This window comes from Callorhinus ursinus, unplaced genomic scaffold, assembly GCF_003265705.2.
Source record: "Callorhinus ursinus isolate GAN/ISIS: 27379988/994484 unplaced genomic scaffold, GSC_fseal_2.0 scaffold57, whole genome shotgun sequence".
NCBI lineage: Eukaryota > Metazoa > Chordata > Mammalia > Carnivora > Otariidae > Callorhinus > Callorhinus ursinus.
In genome coordinates, this window is record NW_027397119.1 from 8,844,687 (window position 1) to 8,864,898 (window position 20,212).

A 20,212-nucleotide genomic window follows, 5' to 3' on the forward strand; every position below is an offset into this window, starting at 1 on the left:
TCCTGGTTCTGCTACTTACTTACAATAACCCTGAATTTGAGAACCTCCCCAATTTTCAGTTTCTTTATTTTAAAACAGTATCCTCCTTGTAAGTTTGTTGTGAGGATTAAATGAATTAGTGTATAGGAAGCAACTGCTACATTTGCTGCTGCTCAATAAATAGTAAAACACTTTATTACTAATGATAAACAGATTTGAAAAAAATAAATTAAAACCCTCATGGCAGTAACACTCTATCATTACTGAAAAATGATAATTCATTGCTCTCCAGATTGTAGATAAATGAACATGCTCAAATACTGCTAATGGAATACATCTTCTGAAAGCAGAAGGTCAATATGATGCAAGAACCATAAGTGCACTTTCCTTGAACTTAGATATTCACTTCTAGAACTTATTCCTAAGGAAAGAATCTGAACTAAGGGGGGAAAAAAATCTGTGTATACAAAGTTATCCATGACAGTGTTATCTGCAATAGTAAAAAAACGAAACAACTGAGTGATGACCCAAGGGATGGTTTGAAATTTAGGGTTAGACCAGCAAGGTGGATATTATGTAGCCATTAAAAAGGCGGTAAAGGGGTACCTGGCTGGCTCAGTCAGTAAACATGCAACTCTGATCTCAGGGTTGTGCATTCAAGCCCCACATTGGGTGTAGAGATTACTTAAAAATAAAATCTTTAAAAAAATACCATGAAAACCATTTAGGCACAGAGGGAACCCCTTGAGCAGACACCCTGAGGATGGAGGGAGCCTGGAAGAGGGTGAAGAGAGAAAAGCAAGCTAAATACCCGAGATACAGCTTTAAGAGGGTAGGTAGCTGCCAGGTAGTGGGAGCCTTATAAGATCTTGTTCAGGATCTTGGATTTCATCCTAAGTGCAATGGGAAGCTACGGGAGAGTTTTTAACAGAGGGTGACATAACCAGAACTGTGGGTTTTAAAAGCTTCTTTGTTATAATGTGGAAAACAATTTGGAAAAATTATTTTTAAAAAGCAAGTATGCAGGGGAAGTAGTAGGGAAAATATATTAGAATGATTGCATAGCGAGCAAGGTGTTTTCCCTTTGCCAGAAAATCCCTACTCCTGTTGACACACCATTTTCTTCCCTTAAAGATGGAGAGAGAAAATAGCTTCTCCTGCAGACAGCAGCTGTGTTCTCTGGGAGACCCTGTACCCTGCAGCTGTTGGAGGCATTGCACAGGGGAAGGGGCTTGGGAAGGGATGCGGTCTCATGAACCGTCTGGGGAAGGTAGGGGAAAGCGTGTTATCGATGTCCATCAGCCACTCCAGCCGGTGACAAACTATCAAAAATAGCTTCCTGTTGCTGTTACAGATGTTATAACTTCATTTATCACTGTTCTGATCTCCCCTCGAGTCCTGCCTTTGGGGCTGGAGTCTGTCGAGCTCAAAGCAGAGAGAGGAGGGCCATATCATGTGGGCCTGGGCAGTTGCGTCCTGGATGGGGAACCATGTGAGGAACGCATTCCTAGGGGCCTCTGGGCAGGAGCAGGCTAAGTGCCTTTGTGGGTGAATCCTCAGCTCATCTTTGGCAGGTGTTTGCGAGCGGTTAGGCGGTGCGTGCGTGAGCTGCTGGTGTACACCCGTGCATGTGTAACAGAGCACTTGACTTTATTCCCTCTCTTATTCATGCCACCATCCTACTACAGGTGCAGGCAGAGTTCTGGCCACCCAGGACACAGAGACCCTCAGTAATTCTTACTTGGCTCTGTAAAGCAGAGTCATGGATGATCTAATCAAAACTCCTTCCAGTCCTATCTGAGGAAAATACAGTCCGGAGAGGTCAAATGCTTCAGATCTTTAGGGCACTGACGTCCAAGTCAAGTGGACTTTCTGTGGTTGCATCACTGTCTAGTGAGAGTGCACACATGGAGGACCCCGAATACGTCCCGTTCAAAGATCCTTGATTAACGACACAATGCGGTGAGCCTCGGAGTGGCATCATGGAAGGTTCTGGTCCAAGAGTGGTCCACACAGAAGCGCAGAGCTGCGTGAAGCTTACACAGCTCTGGCCACTGCCATAGCCATACCAGGTTCACGTCAAAGGGTAAACGAAGAGTCAAGACTCAGCTTGGTCCCTGTAAGTTAACTGCAGCTTGAGGTTAATAGAGTTCATGGCAGAATCAGGAGCACAGAGGAGTGTATTTGATATTGGCAGGTGAACCGGGAGAGTATGGAGAGCCCAGTTAGGAAATCACTCTTGTGGGTTCCTAAATCTCGAGTGATAACAGGGCTCTATGTTCTTAACACAACTTAGGCAAAGGAAGGCAGACGGCAGCTCCAGCTGTGTTTCCACAGTGAGCCGATGATACATCAAGGGCCATAAAACACTGAGCAAGACTCAGCCTAAGGGACGGCTTTCTAACTTATTTTAGAGATAAAAAGATAGATCACTGCCATTTGTTGTTTACCCCAGCAAGGAACTTCTGTTAAGTGTTTTGCCTATTTATTTGTATTCTTTAACTTTAAACAAATGAGATTTTTGTTTCAAAAAATTAGGTATTTATTATTAACCCAATTTTACAAATGAAAAAACTGAGGATCGGAGGGGTCAAGCAACTTTCCTCAAGTCACACAGCTACCAAGTAGTGTAGCAGGGTTTAAATCTGAGTATATCTGATTCTGAAGCATGATTCTACACTGATTAATGTGTCCTGAACAGGGAGGCGACATCGCAGAGGCCTATAAAATTCTGCTTTCTTTGTTTTATAGCAGGATCATTTTGGCCTCCTCATGTCATCTTCACTACCAAATCTGAATCCTGGGGGTTTAGCTTGAGACCCACCCAAAGCCTGTAATTGGCCTTCCTTGCCTTCCTGATATGATCATAGAAACTGCAACAACCATCTTAAGTTGGTGTCATTTAATGTTTAATGGCAAAGAAATTGTCCTTGCAAAATGATCCTCATCTGTTGCCCTACATCCCATCCACAGTCTCTTAATCTAGGGCCACATCACACACAGATTCAAAGATGGGCCAGGCTGGAAGGGACCTTTGCTAATATCTAGAGACCTACTTCTTCATTTTATAGAGGAAGAACGTGAGTTACCTGATGGGAAAGTGGTTTGTCTGAACTCATGCAGCAAGTGAATGCGGGAGGTGGAATTTGAACCCAGGCCTCTAGACTCCTCCGCCAGTGCTCTTTCCATGCTACCAGGCTATGTGCATATTTGTGGTATTTAAATGTGCATTCACATGGAGATAAAGAGACTACTAATTTCCTCCATCTACGTAAACTGTCTGCAGAGGAGCAGGTTAGAGCCATGCTGAGAAAGATAGAAGGTATTATCTGTTGCTTCACTCTGCTGTCCTCAACTGAGCTAGATTATTATCTTCCGAGCATCAGGCCCCCGCCCTCTTGGCAATGGTGAAACATTTGTGACTGACCTCCAATGACTGAGAAGCTTCTGGGTCGGGGTGGGGGGGTTGGTGAGGACGATGTTTCCCTCAGGACGTTGCTGAAACACAAGCTGGGGTCAGACTTTGCTTGTGGTCCCAGGGGTAAGTATCATCTGGGGAGGTGGATTTTTTATATTAGTTGGAGGAGTGTGTGTCTGTGAACATAGAGGTGCAGAAGTCTCAGGGGATTCTCTGTCTGTGTGCTGGGATTCCAGAGGGTGGAAGTCAGTTGCATTTGGCTTGGAGGGGGCCTAAGACTGAACGGTTTGTCCTTGATGGACATTAGTCTCTTGTTCCCAAGCCCTAAGATGTGTCTACGATTGCACTGGCAATCAGGGCTCCGGCTAGAAGCCGCGTAGACCTTGGATCCAGACAGAACTAGAACCAAAGAACTCTGCTAAACCTGTGTAAGCCTCAGTTTCTTCTTTTTTTTTTTTTAAGATTTTATTTATTTATTTGAGAGACAGAGAATGAGAGCCAGAGAGCACAAGAGGGAAGAGGGTCAGAGGGAGAAGCAGACTCCCTGCTGGGGAGGGAGCCCGATGCAGGACTTGATCCCTGGACTCCCGGATCATGACCTGAGCCGAAGGCAGTTGCTTAACCAACTGAGCCACCCAGGCGCCCAGTTTCTTCTTTTGTAAAATGGTTATACAACCACCCACCTTCCAGTGTTGCTATGAGGATAACAGACAAGTAGTAGATTTGGTGCCCAGTGAAGGGCTCCATCATTAATAGTTATTAATTAATCACTCTTTTTTTAAGTCAGCAGGGAACCAGATCCCAGAGAACGTCTCCCTGCAGGAATATTTTCTTTAAGATTTGTTCTGAGTTGCAAAAGACTGGCATATGTGCAGGGAAGGGACTGGGGTGGCAATCTGAAAACATTGTGAATGGGAGTCAGAGAATGCATGCTGTCACAGAGGAAGGTTGTGGATTAACTGCAAAGAGTGATCCGTGACCCTTACTTAGAGTTTACCCCGAGCCAGGAACTGTCCGAAGAGCTTTACATAGATTAATTCCTCTTATCCTCACAGCAACCCTGAAGATGCCAGTGCCATTAATAACACCTCTTTACAGTTGAGGCACCTGAGGCACAGACGTGTCAAGTGACTTGACCGAAGTCAAACAGGGAAAGAACAGCTTGTGGAGAACGTTAGTGCAGTGTGTTGGTTGTTAGCGCAGAGTGTGCTTAGCGCCGGCCTCTGGGAGTTTCAGGAGGCTCCGTGCTTGCAAGTGTCGATGAGGCACTCGGGGAGGACTTGGTGATGGGCCCACCTGTTTCTTGCTCTGTATATTGACCTTGTTGTTTGAGCTTTGGCAACTCTGCTCAAAACCCTACCTTGAGTGGGGTCGGATGGGCAATTGGCGGGACCCAGTGCAGATGAAAATCTGGGGTTCCTTGTTAAAAAATTATTAAGAATTTAAAGATGGCAACAGCAGAGCAGTAAACCAATCCAGGGGCCCTCGCCCCACTAGACTGCATAGGTGACAGGCACATGGAGCCCGCCCTGGCCCTGAGACCCAACAGTGAAGCAGAAACAGTGCTGGAAGTTTCCACAGTCTCACTTAGCCCCCGGGATAAACTCTACGAGGGAGACATTTGACTTCCCAATCAGGAGAGGAGAGACTGAGACTCAGGGACATTAAGTGGCTCCCCCAAGGCTCCCCCAAGGTTCTAGGTAAATGGACTGAATTGCAATGTGTACAGAACGTGACAAATTGCTTCTTCTACACATTGTTTCTAAGTCTTCTGCCAGGAATTGTGGAGTATAGAATATGGACAACATGGGCCCAGCCATCAAAGCACTCACAAACCGAGCATAATCTGTAGAAGGTACTTAGCGTCTCTGAAATTTAGTTGGGCAATCTATGAAACAGGATGATTTGGCCCTTTCGATACACCTGGAGTTTTGTGGGAACCAGCAAAAATGAATCCACGAATACTGCTGAAGTTGCTTGCAATTCCTCGGATACTTGCTGATTTAGGACTGAGGACTTCCCAGGACCATATGGCTTTGTATCTTGGGTTGCTTATACCTCTCATCTGAGAATCATGGGTGAGCCCGTTTTCTTACAGGGCCCTCTGGAAATGGGTGCATTTTTATAGTTAAGCCAGTTTGTGTTGAATCCTCTGTTTGGGTCTGAGGATCATCCCCTGTTGAGCACCTATATATGCCAGGCACTCGACTAACCTTCTTAAATATTGTACGCAGTATGGTGAAGATTCTGGCCCCAAACAGCCTGGGTTTGAATTCTGCCCTCTTCAAGGGGTTTCTCATATGTAGAATGGGGACACTACCTCATAAGTTTGTTATTCCGATGGTTAAACAAGATAATTAATAGGGACACCTGGCTGGCTCATCAGTAGAGCCCGTGACTCTTGATCTTGGGGTTGTGAGTTCGAGCCCCACATTGGGCAGAGAGCCTACTTTAAAAAATTTAAAAATAAATAAGGTAATATATGCAAAATGCTTTGCACGATGCTGGCACATAACATGCCCACGAAGTGTGTGAGTTAAAAAAATGAAACAGGTGCTGTCCCCGTTTTTCAGATAAAACACTGAGGCCCAGAGAAAGAAAGCAACTCATAGCCAAGAAGGTCAGAGCTGAAATTCCAAACCCAAGCCATCTGGCCACTGAGTCCCCACTCCTCACCATCTTCCTACACTTACTTGTGAGGCTGCCTTGCAGTGTATCCAGCTTTCTCCCGCCGTATCTTATTTACGTGTGGCCAAATTTATATGGAAACTTGTTGAAGACAGTGGCTTCCCCTGCAGCCGGGGCTGGCAGATGCCTTTCGCTGGACTGCCCTTTCCCTCCTCCTCCATTCATCCATTGCTCGTTCTTCAAAGTTCCTACTCAGTGACTCCTCTCTGAGTGTTCTGTTGAGTGGGGATCAATCTCATCACAGCAACTCATCTCATACTCCGAGATAGTACGTATTATGGATACCACTCCTTCATCCTGCTTTGTTGTGACATCTCTTCTGCTTTTTGATTTTTCACCTGTTAATGTCTTGATTTTTCAGGTACAATGTGAGCTTTTGAATGCTCAGATGGCTTTCGTCCTATCCATCAGACTATTTCACACAGGGCCACGCACCTAGACCACTCAATATATATTTGATTGGAACTCACACATGTAGCTGATTATTTCAATCCTTTATTAACATGGTAAAATGCAATTTAGATTGTAAATAAATTTTTTATGTAGATAAATTTAGCACTATGTTAATTGAGGGACTCAGAGTTTCTGGGCTTGTTTCAGTACTCTTAAAATATTTTTTTTCCTGATTAGAAAAAAGATATGTTAATTGCAGAAAAACTTGACAATGACAGATAGTATAAAGAGTTAAATAAAACATCATCCACAATCCCAATACCCAGTTTTGTTAACGTTTAGGTATATTTTCTTCTTTTTCCTCTTATTGAACAAAGTACATTTAAGTGAAATTCCCTATTTAATTTCCGTAAATTTACATTTGTGAATAAATCTATATTTGATAGGCAAAATTACTGTCAATGAACTATTCTGGATTTGGTGAACCGAATCAGGTGACTGGGGGTTATTACTAAACTAATATAATAGACAAAAAAGCTTAATGACCCAAAGTTTTCTTTTTTGCACAAATTTTTATTCTTTTTATATTTTTTTAATATGTTTTGTATGTAGCTAAATATAACTGCATGGTACTTCTTCATGGAACAGACTCCTTCCCCAGATTAATTTTTTCTCAATATAAGTTTAAATGTTGGTGTAATATTCCATTCTATACCTTCACCCTGATTTATTTAATCTTTGTTTTTCAATTAGATTGCTTCCCATTTTCACTTTTATAATTAGTGGTGGATAAGGCTACCTTGTAATAATAGCTTTGGTCCCATTCCGGATTGTTTGTAAATTGTTTGTTCCATGCCTTTTACCAATTGGAGGTGTAGGGTTTTTCTCAAGAATTTTTGTAAAAGGGCCCCTGGGAGGCTCAGTCGGTTGAGCGTCTGCTTTTGGCTCAGGTCATGATCCCAGGGTCCTGGGATCCAGTCCCATATTGGGCTCCCTGCTTGGCGGGAGCCTGCTTCTCCCTCTGCCTGCCACTCTCCCTGCTTGTGCTCTCTCTCTCTCAAAGAAATAAAAATCTTTAAAGAAAAATAAAAAAAAATCTAAAACCTTTTAACGTTCTGTATTGCACACGTTCTAGCATTTTTATTTATTTGCCTTTAAATTTTGTTTATTTGATTTAAATATATGAAGTTTTAATATTTTAGAGTCAAATCTATTTTTCCTGTTGCTTTGTGATTTCTTCCATTGCGTATAAGCTGAGAAAGTTTTCTCTCATTTGGGATTTAATAAATATTATTGAATATGTGAATATCCAATCCATTTCCTTCTACTTTTAATGCCTCAACTTGAAAATATTTACTTCTTTAATCCCTTTGGATTTTATTTTGTTATATCATGTCTGGATACAAGTTATTTTTTGTTTCTCTTAAAGGTAGCTAATTCATTATTCTGTGCACAATATTTCTTAAATGACGCTTTCCTTTCCTCCCACTGCTTTGTGAACCACTTTTGTGATTTATTTATTATACATCCTAGTGAATTTTTTCAAGTCTACACCACCTTTTAAAAGTGGTATGTCAGGGGACACCCGGGTGGTACAGTCGATTGAGTGACCGACTCTTGGTTTCGGCTCAGGTCGTGATCTCAGGGCCGTGAGATGGAGCTCCGTGCTCAGCACAGGATCTGCTTGAGTTTCTCTCTCCATCTCCTTCTGTTCCCCCTGTGCTCACTCTCTCTCTCAAATAAATAAATAAATCTAAAAAAAAAAAGTGGTATGTCAGGAACCTGCCTGGTCACAATTCCTTTTCACACATGTTTCAGCTCTTCTCAACTGTTATTTTTTTCCCCAGGTAAATTTTGGAATTAATTTGGAGTTGTAAAAAATTCTCATTGTAGTTTTGATTGGAGTTATACAGAACCAACAAATTAATTTCAAAGTGATTTTTTTAGTCTTTTGGATTCCCAATCTGAAACATCATGTGTCTATTAGTTTATGTCTCTTTAAAATTGATTGATTGATTTATTTATTAAAGATTTTATTTTTAAGTTTCTGCACCCAATGCGGGCTCAAACTCAAAACCCCGAGCTTAAGAGTCACGTGCTCCACTGAATGAGTCAGCCAGGCACCCCAATTTTTAGATATCTCAGTACATTTTTATTACTTTCTACAAATTACTCTTCAAATTATTCTCAGCTCCATCTGGTGTGATGGCCGCTAAACTCTCTGGTTCACCCTCCCTGCAATTCCATTTCCTAACTGGTTATTGCTGATATAATAGGGAGAAGAGCTGATAATTTTAGAATATTATCATGCCCTCAGGACTTTCTCGAGTACTCTCATCAATTTCACTACTTTTTCAATTGATTCTTTGGGGATTTCTAGGTATAAAATCATGTCTTTTGCAAATAAGGATGAATTTGACTTGCCCTTGCCCCAAACCATACCTTTATTGCTTTCATGTATCAGTTAATAGCCCGGGCTCCAGCACAAAACTCCCTGGGCACAAAGCCCTGTTAACTCTTCTTATCATCTTGAGCAAGTTGTTGAACTTCTCCGTGTCTTAGTTTTGCCCTCTATAAAGTGGAAATAATAATTATACTTCAATTAAAAAAAAGAAAAGGAAAAGAAAAAAATAGTACCCACCTCTTCGGTGGCTGTGAGAATTAGATGAGTGATATATATAAAAGTGTCTCAGAACATGCTCAATAACTATTTCATACCCTTATTATTATTGGAGGTTGGAGGTTGGAGGAACTTCCAGCTTCCTAGAGTTAGAATTGCCAGGATTAATTTTTTTAAATGGTTCCGGCAGACATCCTTGTTCTCAAATAACTGCTAAAACATTTTACCACTTGTTAAGGTGTTGATTATTGGTATAGAAGAGATATTCTTTATTATAATAAGAAGTCTCATGTTCTTATTTTATTAACTTAAGAAATAAGAAATGAGTATTTGATTTCATCAGATGAATGTTTTTTGGCATTTTACTGAGATCATCATTTCAAAAACTTGATCTATTTATGCTCTCTTCATATTATGTAAGAGGCAGTTCCCTGTAATGATTGAGAGCTGAGCTTGGTTTGAAATTTGGCTCTTCCCAGAGGGGGGACCAGGGAAAATTGCTCAACCTTCCCAAGCCATACTGTCCTGTCTAGGAAACAGGTATAATGTCTATTACTGCAGAATGAGAATATAGAAGAGCATGGTAAATACTCAACACTAGTTTTCATTATTGTCAGAGTTGATTTCCTGGATGTCCTGGAGTAACTTCTTGATATTATCTTATATTTACTTCTGTATTCATAAGTGACATGATCCTGCAGAGTTTTCCACCTTTTTTCTGTGCCCTGGATCTGAATAATAGCACAAAAATTACGTGTTCCTCAAAAGTTTAAAATAACTCATTTTCTAAAACTATTCGGACACAAATTTTGAGTAGATTAATTCCAATAATGCTTTTAATTTCTAAATAATAATAACTGTCATTTATTGCATGCTTATTATTATGTGACTAATAGCTATAATAATTACTTCACGTAGCTCATCTTATGTCATCCTCAGAAGCAAGTATCATTTATATTTGTCCTATTCAAACCTGAGAACTAGTTATTATTGTTCCCCTCATACAGATAGGAAAACTGAGGCTTTGAGGAGTTCAAGAACTAGACCAAGCTCATGCAGGGAATGAGCGAGGATGTGAACTCAAGCTGACTCCAGTTCTCTGCTTTTTCATGCTGCTTCCCAAATGTCTTTCTTGTTTGCTTTGTTTTGATTTTGGTCTCTTTAAGCTTCCTGTGCCTTATGGAATCAATTTTGCTAATTTATATTTTTCTAGGAAATCATTAATTTTATTGAGATTTCATTAAAAAAAACCTTAGTAGCCTCATAATTTTTGATCTCCTCTGTTTCTGTGGCTATATTCATTATGAGTTTGGCTTATTTATGTTTCTTCCTTTTCCTGATTATTCTAAAGTGCATCTTAAATTAGGGGAGAAAAGTCTAGTAATGTGGAGAAGACTGGATGATATTATAAAATGGAAACAGATTTTTTTTCTTTTAAAATATCCCATTTCCATCCAAATTTGCTTCTCTTTCCCCTTCCTTACTTCAGTTCTTATTATTTTTTAAAAGATTTTATTAATTTATTTGACAGAGAGAGCACAAGCAGGGGGAGCAGCAGAGGGAAGGGGAGAAGCAGACTCCCTGCTCAGCAGCAGGGAGCCCGATGCAGAACTCGATCCCAGGACCCTGGGATCATGACCTCAGCCAAAGACAGATGCTTAACCAACTGAGCCACCCAGGTGCCCCCTACTTCAGTCTTTAAAAAGCAGAATGCTTGGAGCTTGAAAGAGCCTGAGGAGGGCTTTTAAGTGTCCAGCCCTTCATTCACCAGGGCCTAGAAAGGACTTCTACTTGTCTCAGTTCCACGGTGAGCAAGCAGTAGGGCTGGGAGGAGAAGCCATGCTCTCATCTTTTTGGCTTGTTCTCTTTCCACATCATTCAGCTGTGCTATCGCTCAAAATTTTAATTTTAAAAACAATAAATTAATGAAGATTGCAAAAAAAATCTTTTTAAGGGACGCCTGGGTGGCTCAGTCAGTTAAGCGTCTGCCTTCGGCTCAGGTCATGACCCCAGGGTCCGGTGAAGAGCCCTGCATCGGGCTCCCTGCTCAGTGGGGGGCCTGCTTCTCCCTCTGCCTGCCGCTCCCCCTGCTTGTGTGCTCTCTCTTTCTGTAAAAAAAAAAAAAAAGATTGATAAAACCTTAACAGTATTGATAGCAATTATTGATTATTATAATCCATATGGTTTTCATATAAGTCATCTTCTATTGTGCTCGTGTTCTAAACCACTCTTCATAGGATGACTCTCTCCAAAGAAAGCATGTCAGGCAGGAACGAGGTGTGTCTTTATTATTTCACCTCCATGTTAGGCTGTATGGACTACAAAGGCCCCATGAAATCTCCTCTATCATTAGAAAGGGGAAGTAAGGGGCGCCTGGGTGGCCCAGTTGGTGAAGCATCTGCCTTCGGCTCAGGTCACAATCCTGGGGTCCTGGGATCAGGCCCCGTGTCGGGCTCCCTGCTCAGCGGGGAGCCTGCTTCTCGCTCCCCCTCTGCTGCTCCCCCTGCTTATGCTCTCTCTCTGTCAAATAAATAAATAAAATCTTAAAAAAAAAGGTGGGGGGGGAAGCAATATGATGGGATCCCCGCCTAACTGGAGGTCTTGGGATTTCCACGCAGGCTTGAAGCGAATAGAGCAAATGCTCCCAGCACTCTGCTGGAGTGGGGTTGGCAGGTCCCTGGCAGGGAGCTATGTTAGTGTTGGTTTCGGTGTCAAAACTCAGCGTGCGGAAGATGGCAGGACAGTCCAAGTCTTGATGATGGAATGAGCCAGTGGCAAACTCTCTCATGGTCCAGGCAGTTTTTTCACAACCTAATTACCCTAATTTGCTCATTTCCTTGTTATTTGGTATGTGTGCGGGGGGAGGTGCAAATGAGCAGATGTTTTTGCCCACTGTCTGATCAGCAATCTGCAATTAGACCCCAAGGAACAACCTGTTCATTGCGGTTAGGGGCCATTAGCCACTTAAATAATGACATCTGTCATCATTTTCATACCTCATCCTGTCCCGGATCTTATCTACAAACTATACGCAACGTGAACGTCTGAGTTTCCTAAAACAGACCAACTCGATTTTAATAGCTCTCCTCTAGGCGCCATCTTGGTGAAGCATTTCACATCTTCCTCCATTTACAACAGGGTCAGGTCCCTATAATCCCATCGTAAACTGAAAATATCCTGTCAGAAACGCATTTACTCCCCCTAACGTACTAAGCATAGCTTCGCCTAGCCCATCTTAAACAAGCTCAGAACACTTACATTAGCCTACAGTTGGGCAAAGATCATCTGATACAGAGCCTATTGTATAGCAAAGTGTTGAGTATCTCACGTAGCGTATTGAACCCTGCACTGGAAGTGAAGAACAGAATGCTTGTAGGGGTACAGAAGGGTTGTGAGTGTATAGGTTGTGGACTCTCGTGGTCGCATAGCTGACTGGGAGCTGCCCAGCATCAGACAGGGTACTGCACGGCTTATGGCCAGCCCATGAACAGATCCAAATTCAAAGTTCCAAGTCCAGTTCTACTGAATGGGTATGCTTGTCACGTCTAGAAATCATTAAGTCAAACTGTCGTAGGGGCCCATCCGTAGTCACTGAGTGCTTCCCACGTGCCGAACATTGTACACTGGTCTTTAGGAGCAGCACAGGGCCTTGAGCCCACACAAGAATGCCCACAGGCAGGTGCTGTCATTCTCCCCACCTTCCGGTCCAGAAGCCGAGGTCCTGAGAAGTTTAATAATTCCCACCTAGAAGGGGACAGAACTTGGATTCTTACTGATGTCTGTTGGACTTTAGTCTATATCCTGGCCCAGGTACTGTGTGTCATTTGGCTAGTAAGATGTTCATAATATGTTAAAACGATGGAAGAAAGTATAGGCATTATAGTTTTGTATAAAGAGCCAAAATAAGACATTGGTTTTAAAATAATGGAACACTGATTTAATGCAGTGATTCTCAACTGGGGGCAGGAGTTGTTGCCTCGGGGTGGGGCATTTGGAAATGTGTAGGGCCATTTTTGGTCATTTTGGTTGTCACATTAACGTGTGTTATGATGGTGGTCTCTCGGGTTGCTGAATGTCCAGCACAGTACAAAACAGTTTTAGACAACAACAAAAGATCTGTTGGTGCTAGATCTCAGAAAGTGCTCAGAAACACTGATAAAGGCGAATAGTAGGAATAGCAGTAATTCACAATGATGCCATAAAACTCAAGGTTAGCAAACTCAAATGACTTCAGGGGTCAGTCAGGGACTGAAGAATCTCAGGGCATCGAAATCCAAGTCTTGAGAAAGCATCTCATTAAACAAAATCACCTTGGTGCCGAATTTGGCCTGTGGGCCTCCAGTTTGGAAATTTTTAATGGAGGCTTTTCTGATCTGGAAACATGTTTACAGTGTAGTCAGCGAAGAGGAAAAGCTGCTAATCAGTATGATGCCGTGTTTAGAAAAGATTGTATAAGTGTATACATATATTTACATGCACACATATACAGAGTACCTATAGTTATGAAAATATGTAGAAAATGTTATGGAATAAAATGTGGGTGGTTTTGTGAAATGTTTTGCTTATTTGCATTTTAAATTCCACCACAAATGTCTGTTGGTTGTTTAATTTTTAATAAATAAGGAGAGAGAGGAGCCTTAAAAAATTAAAATTTGAGTGTGGTTTCAGAACACAGCCCTTAGTGGCTTTCTGTCCATCCCCTTTGATGAAAGAAGGAGAATAATTTCTGTGATTAAGGACAAATGAGTCACTGAAGATGAGGTAATCAATACTAAAGCACTAGAGCGCCTTTAAAACTGGAATACCACTTGGTTTCCCAGACACACTGGCCTCGCTTCTAGTCCCATTTTCATGTCTTTTGTGATTCAATAAAGCTCTCCTGGTAAAGGCCAATCGCCCTTTTGCAGCTGCCCCGGAAATCAATACTGGAATTTGCTTGAGAAATCAGTACCTGTCGAAATTTTAAGAGGGTTTATCCAAAATAAGGCAAGGGCAAGGCATTAAAACTATTATCTATGCCTTTTTTCAATCAAGTTGCCCAATCCTTCAAGATCATTGTTTTTATCCTGAAAAATCCTCATTTTGCTTCATTTTTGTGTTTTATTTCCAGCTCTGCAAATTTTATTTTGTGCACAAGTCATTTTTGACTGAGCTTTCTTTCTGGGGTTTGCTGATCCCCAGGGGGTGGGGGGGATGGAGGGGGGTGAATACTGGATTTTCTACCCACTTGTCTATGGACTTTGGGAACTTCCTGGAGTCCTTTCTCACCTGCCTGTCTGGGTTATGTCTACCTCCTGCTCCCCCGTAGCCCCTTTTTTACCAGCACCTGATGCTCATGAGGCAACCCGACACATTCAGCTTGAAAAGCAAAAGGTAGCGGGAGAAGTAACTAGAACTTATTATATAGAAAAGGGGGTGGGTTAAAGATGTATGATGAATAAGTTGGCTATGTGTTGCTTCTAACTTTTGATCTTTTAAAGTCATTGCCAAGGGCTAGCTTTGTAGGTGTTGAAGAGATGGTGGTGTTTTCTCTCTGGAAACTTCCAACTGGCCAATAACCCACAGCCCTGGGAGGCTTTGGTGGCAAACCCCACACATCTTCCCGCCCATCACCGCCTTCTCTCTCTCTCGACTCTTGGTCCAAGTTCTGATCTTAGAAAGCCCCTGTGTGAAAACCACAATAAAAACAAAAGTTTTCAGGACTTTCCACAACGCCCTTAGCACTTGGAAACCCTGATGGGGAAAATAAGCCACAATGGCAGTAAAAGTCTATTAAAGGTTTACAGCCTGTAGCGGGAAAGTAGGTGGTCTCAGTGCTGAGTAAGTATCCTTTCAAAAGCTTTGAAATTGGGGCGCCTGGGTGGCTCAGTCATTAAGCATCTACCTTAGGCTTGGGTCCTGATCTCAGGGTCCTGGAATCGAGCCCCGCATCGGGCTCTCTGCTCGGCAGGAAGCCTGCTCCTCCCTCTCCTGCTCCCCCTGCTTGTGTCCCTCTCTCGCTGTGTCTCACTCTGTCAAATAAATAAATAAAATCTTAAAAAAAAAAAAAGCTTTGAAATTATCCTGCCTTTGTCTTGTAGTAAACTCCATATTCAGCAACATGCTGATGAAATGCATAAGCTGATTTTTAAAATCAATGTATTCATGCGTATAACAGCATCCAGCACCTTGGTCCTAAAACCCCATGAAACCACGCCTGGTGTGTGTATTTAAGATCTGGATTTCTTTCATGACTCTCTGCCACTGTATTTGCTCCAGTGGAACCCTTGGCACTTCCTGCAGCAGGCTCTCTGGGAGCCGAGACCAGGGGTTGAAACTGTAGCCTTGGGTTTAGAGCCCAAACCCAGGCCCAGCCGCTTGCCAGCTGTGTGACTTCAGACGTGTCCCTCTGCTGTCGCAATCTCATAGGCTCGTTATTAAAGGAGGGCTCATGACATCTCAGCCATGGGGCCGCGTGAACGAGGTAGGATGGGACTCAGAGTTGAGGTCTGCATCGAGTGAGTGCCCCCCCCCCACTGCTGTCAGGTGCTAATATCTAACGACTAGTTACTGCCTATTTTATAGATTCAGAAACTGAAATCTGGGGAGAGGAAAGCCAGTGACCCCGGAGCAGCCGAGTTTGCCCAAGGGGAACTGGGGTGTAGAGCCCTGGAGTCCTGAGCAACCACATTGCCTCCTGCAGTTCTCCCGGACGGTCCTGCGGGTGGCACTGTGTGCAGACCAGGTGCCCAGCGTGGTGCCCCCCACGTCTCTTCCTTCTGCCCCCGGAAGAGCCTGAGGCTCACTGACACCCCACCGCCGCCCTGCAAGCTCATCATGCTGACAGAGTGAGTGGGGTTTCAATCAGGCTGATGGGTGTAGCTGGCTTCCAAGCATGCACACCACCCTCCCTGGCTCCCCGTGTCTTACCATCCAGAGAGGCAAAGGGACCGGCCCTGAGACACAGAGCAACACTGGATGGCTGTCTCTGGCTGGGGGGCCAGGACGGGTGTGCAGCTATATTGGAATCACTGCAACCTCTAACTCCAACCCTTCTCCTCTCCCAACAGAAGCATGAAACTCTGGCATGGGTTAGTGATTGCAGTGGTGTCGCTCGTCCTACAGGCCTGTCTCTTTGCTGCCATCAGCTACCTGCTCAGCAGGCACATGGGTAAGTGGACTGGCATTCTCTTCCCTCCTAGCCACGTGCAGGGACCATCCCCGAGCCTACAGCAAGACGAGCCCCCGAGTACCCCGGAATACCTACTTGAGGATCCACTGGCCAGATCACCCCTTACTGGGTAATCCCCACTCTGACCCAACCTATTTCCAGTTGGGAATGACAGCCCAGAGCCCTTCCACCGCCCAGCCCTTCTACCTAAGACTAGCTCCTGCAATGCTCATGAGGGTGGGCTCATTTAGCCTGGGTCTAACTAATTTTCTTCATCACCACCAAAGGACTCAACGTGAAGAAGTGGCTTTGAGTTCCAACGGAGGGATACTAAGAGATTAGCTTAAACTCTTGAACTGATTCACAATGGAAAATAGAGAAGTTCTCTTCTGGGATGGCATTATAATTAGGGAAAGTAAAATAAAGGAAGTCTAAAATAAAGAAATAAAGGAAGTAAATAATGAAAGACTTCTCGAGCCATTCATTCATTCATTCATTCATTCATTCAATACAACAGGGAACAAAACAAAATTCCCTGTCCTTCTCTAACTTACATTCCTTGGGGGGCACAGACAACAAACTAGATAAACAGGCAATATACACGTGTGTTAGATTATGGTGAATCCTAGGGAAGAAGATGAAACAAGGCAAGGAGAGAGGAACTGGATGATGGCCAGCATCACTGGCATGCCGACTATAAACCTCTGGAAGTGAGGAAGTGAGCTGCATTTGCAAAGGCCCTGAGGCAGAAGGGTACTTGGTAGAGAACAGCAGGAGCGGAGAGGCCAAGGTGGCTGGAACTGAGAGGAGGAACAGTGAGGCCATGGAGGCCCTTTGGAGGCTGGGATTTCAGTTTGTACTCCAAGCCAGGCGAGGGGTGCTGCCGGGTTTTGAGTGGAGGGCTGAGGTTTGAAGAGGTCCCTCTGAATATTTTGCCCTATCGCGGGCAGTGCTCAGAGACAGGATGTGCCTGACCTGGAGAGCTGCCGCGTTTGACCCCTGCCCTGTCCCCTTTAGCCAAGGAGAGTGAGCGGATACTGAAAGGGGCCAGGCTCCAGGCCCCGAGGCCCAGCCCTGCCCACCATCAGCTACTTGCTGTCAAGGAGGAGACTCCAGGCATTCCTGCATCTGAGCCCCATTATAAACGTGAGTAATGGGGCGCGGGGGTGGGGGGGCGGTCTTGTCCTAAAGCTTCTTCTGCTCCGTCCGGGCCCCCTGGGAGCCGCCCTGCTGCAGCCCAGCTCTGTCCTCACCTGCCCAATCCCCGGCTGGAGGGTTCCTTGCACGCACCTCAGGGAGGGCCTGGCCAGCCTACCTTTTTCAGGAAGCTGCTCTTCCTGTCACATGGGGCCCATCTTGCTGGGTTTGTGTGGATCTAAGTTCTTTTCCAGGTTTGGTCCAGTGGGAGCCACTGCAGAGGGGGCTTGGGGCTGTCTCTGCTCCTGTCTTTGTAATACTCTGGCACCTGTTCTTCCACCTGGCCCGTTAGTGAGGCAGCCGAGATGTCAACGGCCTCTGCCTGCCTCTGGCCATGGGATCTGGGGGTTTTAATAAATACGAGTCTTGGTGATAGTTCAAATCCCCATCCCCCCTCGGGCGAGGGAACCAACAGGAACCCCACCCTCTTGTTTTCTCTCTCAGAGCTGGGGAGACGCACCAGGCTGCCGTTCACACAGTGGAAATGGCTGCTTCCACAGCAAGACAACTCCCCCAGTCTACTCACTCCCCCGAGATCACACTGTTTCCCAGGGGTAATCTCTTGATTGCTTGCATTTGCTCCAACCTTCTAATTTTATCTTTTCAGTTGGAGGGATCTGGTGGTCAGGCTTCCCAGGCACTGAGATAAGAGCTCGGTGCATGTGAGAACCAGAAGAGAGCGCTCACGTGAATTCAGTGAGGGGTGCTGGCCTCGTTGGGACCCTGGCCCTAGCTCCGGCCAGAGAATCAGAGACTCTGGTTGGCAGGGACCTCAGAGATCATCATCCAACCCTCTTGCTTCACAGGGAGCAAAACCAGACACAAAAAGGGATGTCACCTGCCTAGAGTTAGTGATGGGTCTAGAACAAAACCTGTGCCCGTGACTGCAGAGGCCCAGCTGTTGGCCCGGGGCCGTACTGTGTCAGCCTGTCCCTGCTTGCGCCTCCCAATGCAGCCCAGCTCCGGGGCGTTGGCTATTGGTTTTAGATGGAGCTGGACAGAGCGGTGGTGCCTGGACTCTTGGGCGCATTCCTGCCTATTTGGGGGGGGGGCTCTCTCCCCCCACCCTTTCTTTGTTCAATTCCTTCTTTCTTTTTTGCGGGGGCTCTGTATCTCTCTTCCCCTCTTGGCTTTGTGAGGCTGGTTCGGCCTATCTTTGTCTCCTTCTCCCTCCCATTGTGTCAATCCCGGGCTAACACCCCCTGGCTTTCCATAGAAGAACAGTTTCTATTTCTCCCTAGACGACAGCAACACATCCTCAGATAGCTCTGACAGCTCGGAAAGCTCAGACAGCTCGTCTCCAGCCTGCCAGGTAACGGACACCCCTAGTGATCCCAGCCTTTCATATGCAGTTGGGGTCTTTGCTGTACAAGACTGAGCACCACCCAGGCCACCCCAGCTACAGAGATGGGAGCAGGGAAGGCGGGGCTTCTTGAACCTTTACAGCATCCTTAGGTGATGGGGGGCTTAGGGGGGCAAGCTCACAGCAACATGGGTCATCCACCCAAAAGGGGGTCTCAGTAGGCTGTAAAAAGGCAAGTGCCAATGGGTCACCTCCTCATCCCTGTACCCCAGTCACTGGGTCAAAGTCCGCTTTGAGTCCTGACCTCACTGGGATTCAGTCTCCACATCTTTCCTTAACCCATTAATTCCCGACAGACAGGAGGCACTAGCCATGGGCAGTCTTCCCCATTTCCCCCTTCCCCGCTCTCCAACCCAGGTCCCTGGGAGCCAGCTTCTTTCCCTTCCAGCCTAGGGGGAGCCAAGCCTCCCCGAGGGAGAGTTCCATCCTGGGGCCCCCCCTTCCTCTGACCCTGGTAGGAACCTTGACCCACATTTCTCTCCTCCCCAAGGCCACCCAGGATATGAATTACACACAAGTGGTCTTTTCCACCCCTGGAGAACTAAAAAATGAATCTGCCCTGGACTATGCGAACATAAAGGAAACCACAGATTATGTGAATGTCAATCCAAAAAGCTGCAAGCCCAATTTCTGGACTTTTGTGAGCCCTGACGACTCTGAGCTGGTGGAATACACTCAGGTGGCCATGTGAATTCTAGGTTTTTAATGGGATGAGGTTCTCTAGAAATTCTCGCACTTATTTTGTAGGGGCAGGACTTTTTTTTTTTTTTGAACAAGGCATAGGAGAATAAGTAGGCCTGTATCTCACTCAACAAGAAGGATTCAGATCAGATGTCAAGAAGAACTTCCAGGATCAGCATGAATGAGTGGAGATATCAGTAGAGAAAGCAGGAAAGTCTTTCTCCAGAGAAAATTGTGAAAATTTTTTTTGCATCAGCTGTAGTAGAGTTCTGTTTGGCAGTCTTACCATTAAATGACTCTTTGAGCTCTTTAATGTTTGGCAACAGACAACTTCCTTAAAAGTTTTAAATAAAATGGTGACCACCGCATCTTCATTTCCTCTTGCCTGATCTTGCATGCTGCCCCTTTTCAGGGCTGTCTCTTGCTGAGCAATGCTGCCCTTCCCTCAGCACTGTAAGTAGGTCACTCAGAAAGCTCACCATCATTCCACCTGTGAATTCCCTGTTTCTTAGGCACGAAAGCTGACAGAGCCCCGGTAAATACCAACTAGCATCACAATCTGTGATTCCAGGGAAAAAAAATCTCCCCAAATTCAACCCAATAAAATGCAATATTCTTTTCTGGTTTGTTGTTGGTTGGTTGGTTTTAAGCTGATTAGGAATAAAAGGGCACTTTCTTAACTGGATGAAGAACAGCTTATCTCAAATCAGCTGATGGCATGAT

The 20,212-nt window shown here is 44.6% G+C and overlaps 1 protein-coding gene across 6 annotated transcripts; it reads left to right on the forward strand.

The window, feature by feature from the left end:
• The first annotated feature begins 3,282 nt into the window (after positions 1–3,282).
• On the forward strand, positions 3,283–20,112 carry RHEX (regulator of hemoglobinization and erythroid cell expansion). Of its 6 annotated transcripts, none has more exons than XM_025855159.1 (7): positions 3,283–3,301; positions 15,781–15,925; positions 16,148–16,248; positions 17,266–17,394; positions 17,890–17,999; positions 18,662–18,757; positions 19,299–20,112. In XM_025855159.1, the coding sequence occupies exons 1-7, from the start codon at positions 3,283–3,285 to the stop codon at positions 19,497–19,499; spliced, it is 801 nt and encodes a 266-aa protein (XP_025710944.1). In that variant the 3' UTR covers positions 19,500–20,112. The 6 variants fall into 6 exon arrangements, with proteins under 6 accessions (XP_025710944.1, XP_073740528.1, XP_025710943.1 ...); XM_073884427.1 differs by lacking the exon at positions 3,283–3,301 and adding an exon at positions 3,308–3,520 and having other exon boundaries at positions 18,687–18,757; positions 19,299–19,337; XM_025855158.2 differs by lacking the exon at positions 3,283–3,301 and adding an exon at positions 3,310–3,520.
• The last annotated feature ends 100 nt before the right edge of the window (positions 20,113–20,212 follow it).

What these genes read in the sequence shown, in the direction of transcription:
- RHEX (XM_025855158.2), top strand. Translation starts at nt 3,412, where the DNA reads ATGACTGAGAAGCTTCTGGGTCGGGGTGGGGGGGTTGGTGAGGACGAT. An exon ending in CCTGCTCAGCAGGCACATGG is followed by an intron (nt 16,249 to 17,265) that starts GTAAGTGGACTG and finishes TGTCCCCTTTAG; the next exon opens with CCAAGGAGAGTGAGCGGATA. An exon ending in ATCTGAGCCCCATTATAAAC is followed by an intron (nt 17,395 to 17,889) that starts GTGAGTAATGGG and finishes TTTCTCTCTCAG; the next exon opens with AGCTGGGGAGACGCACCAGG.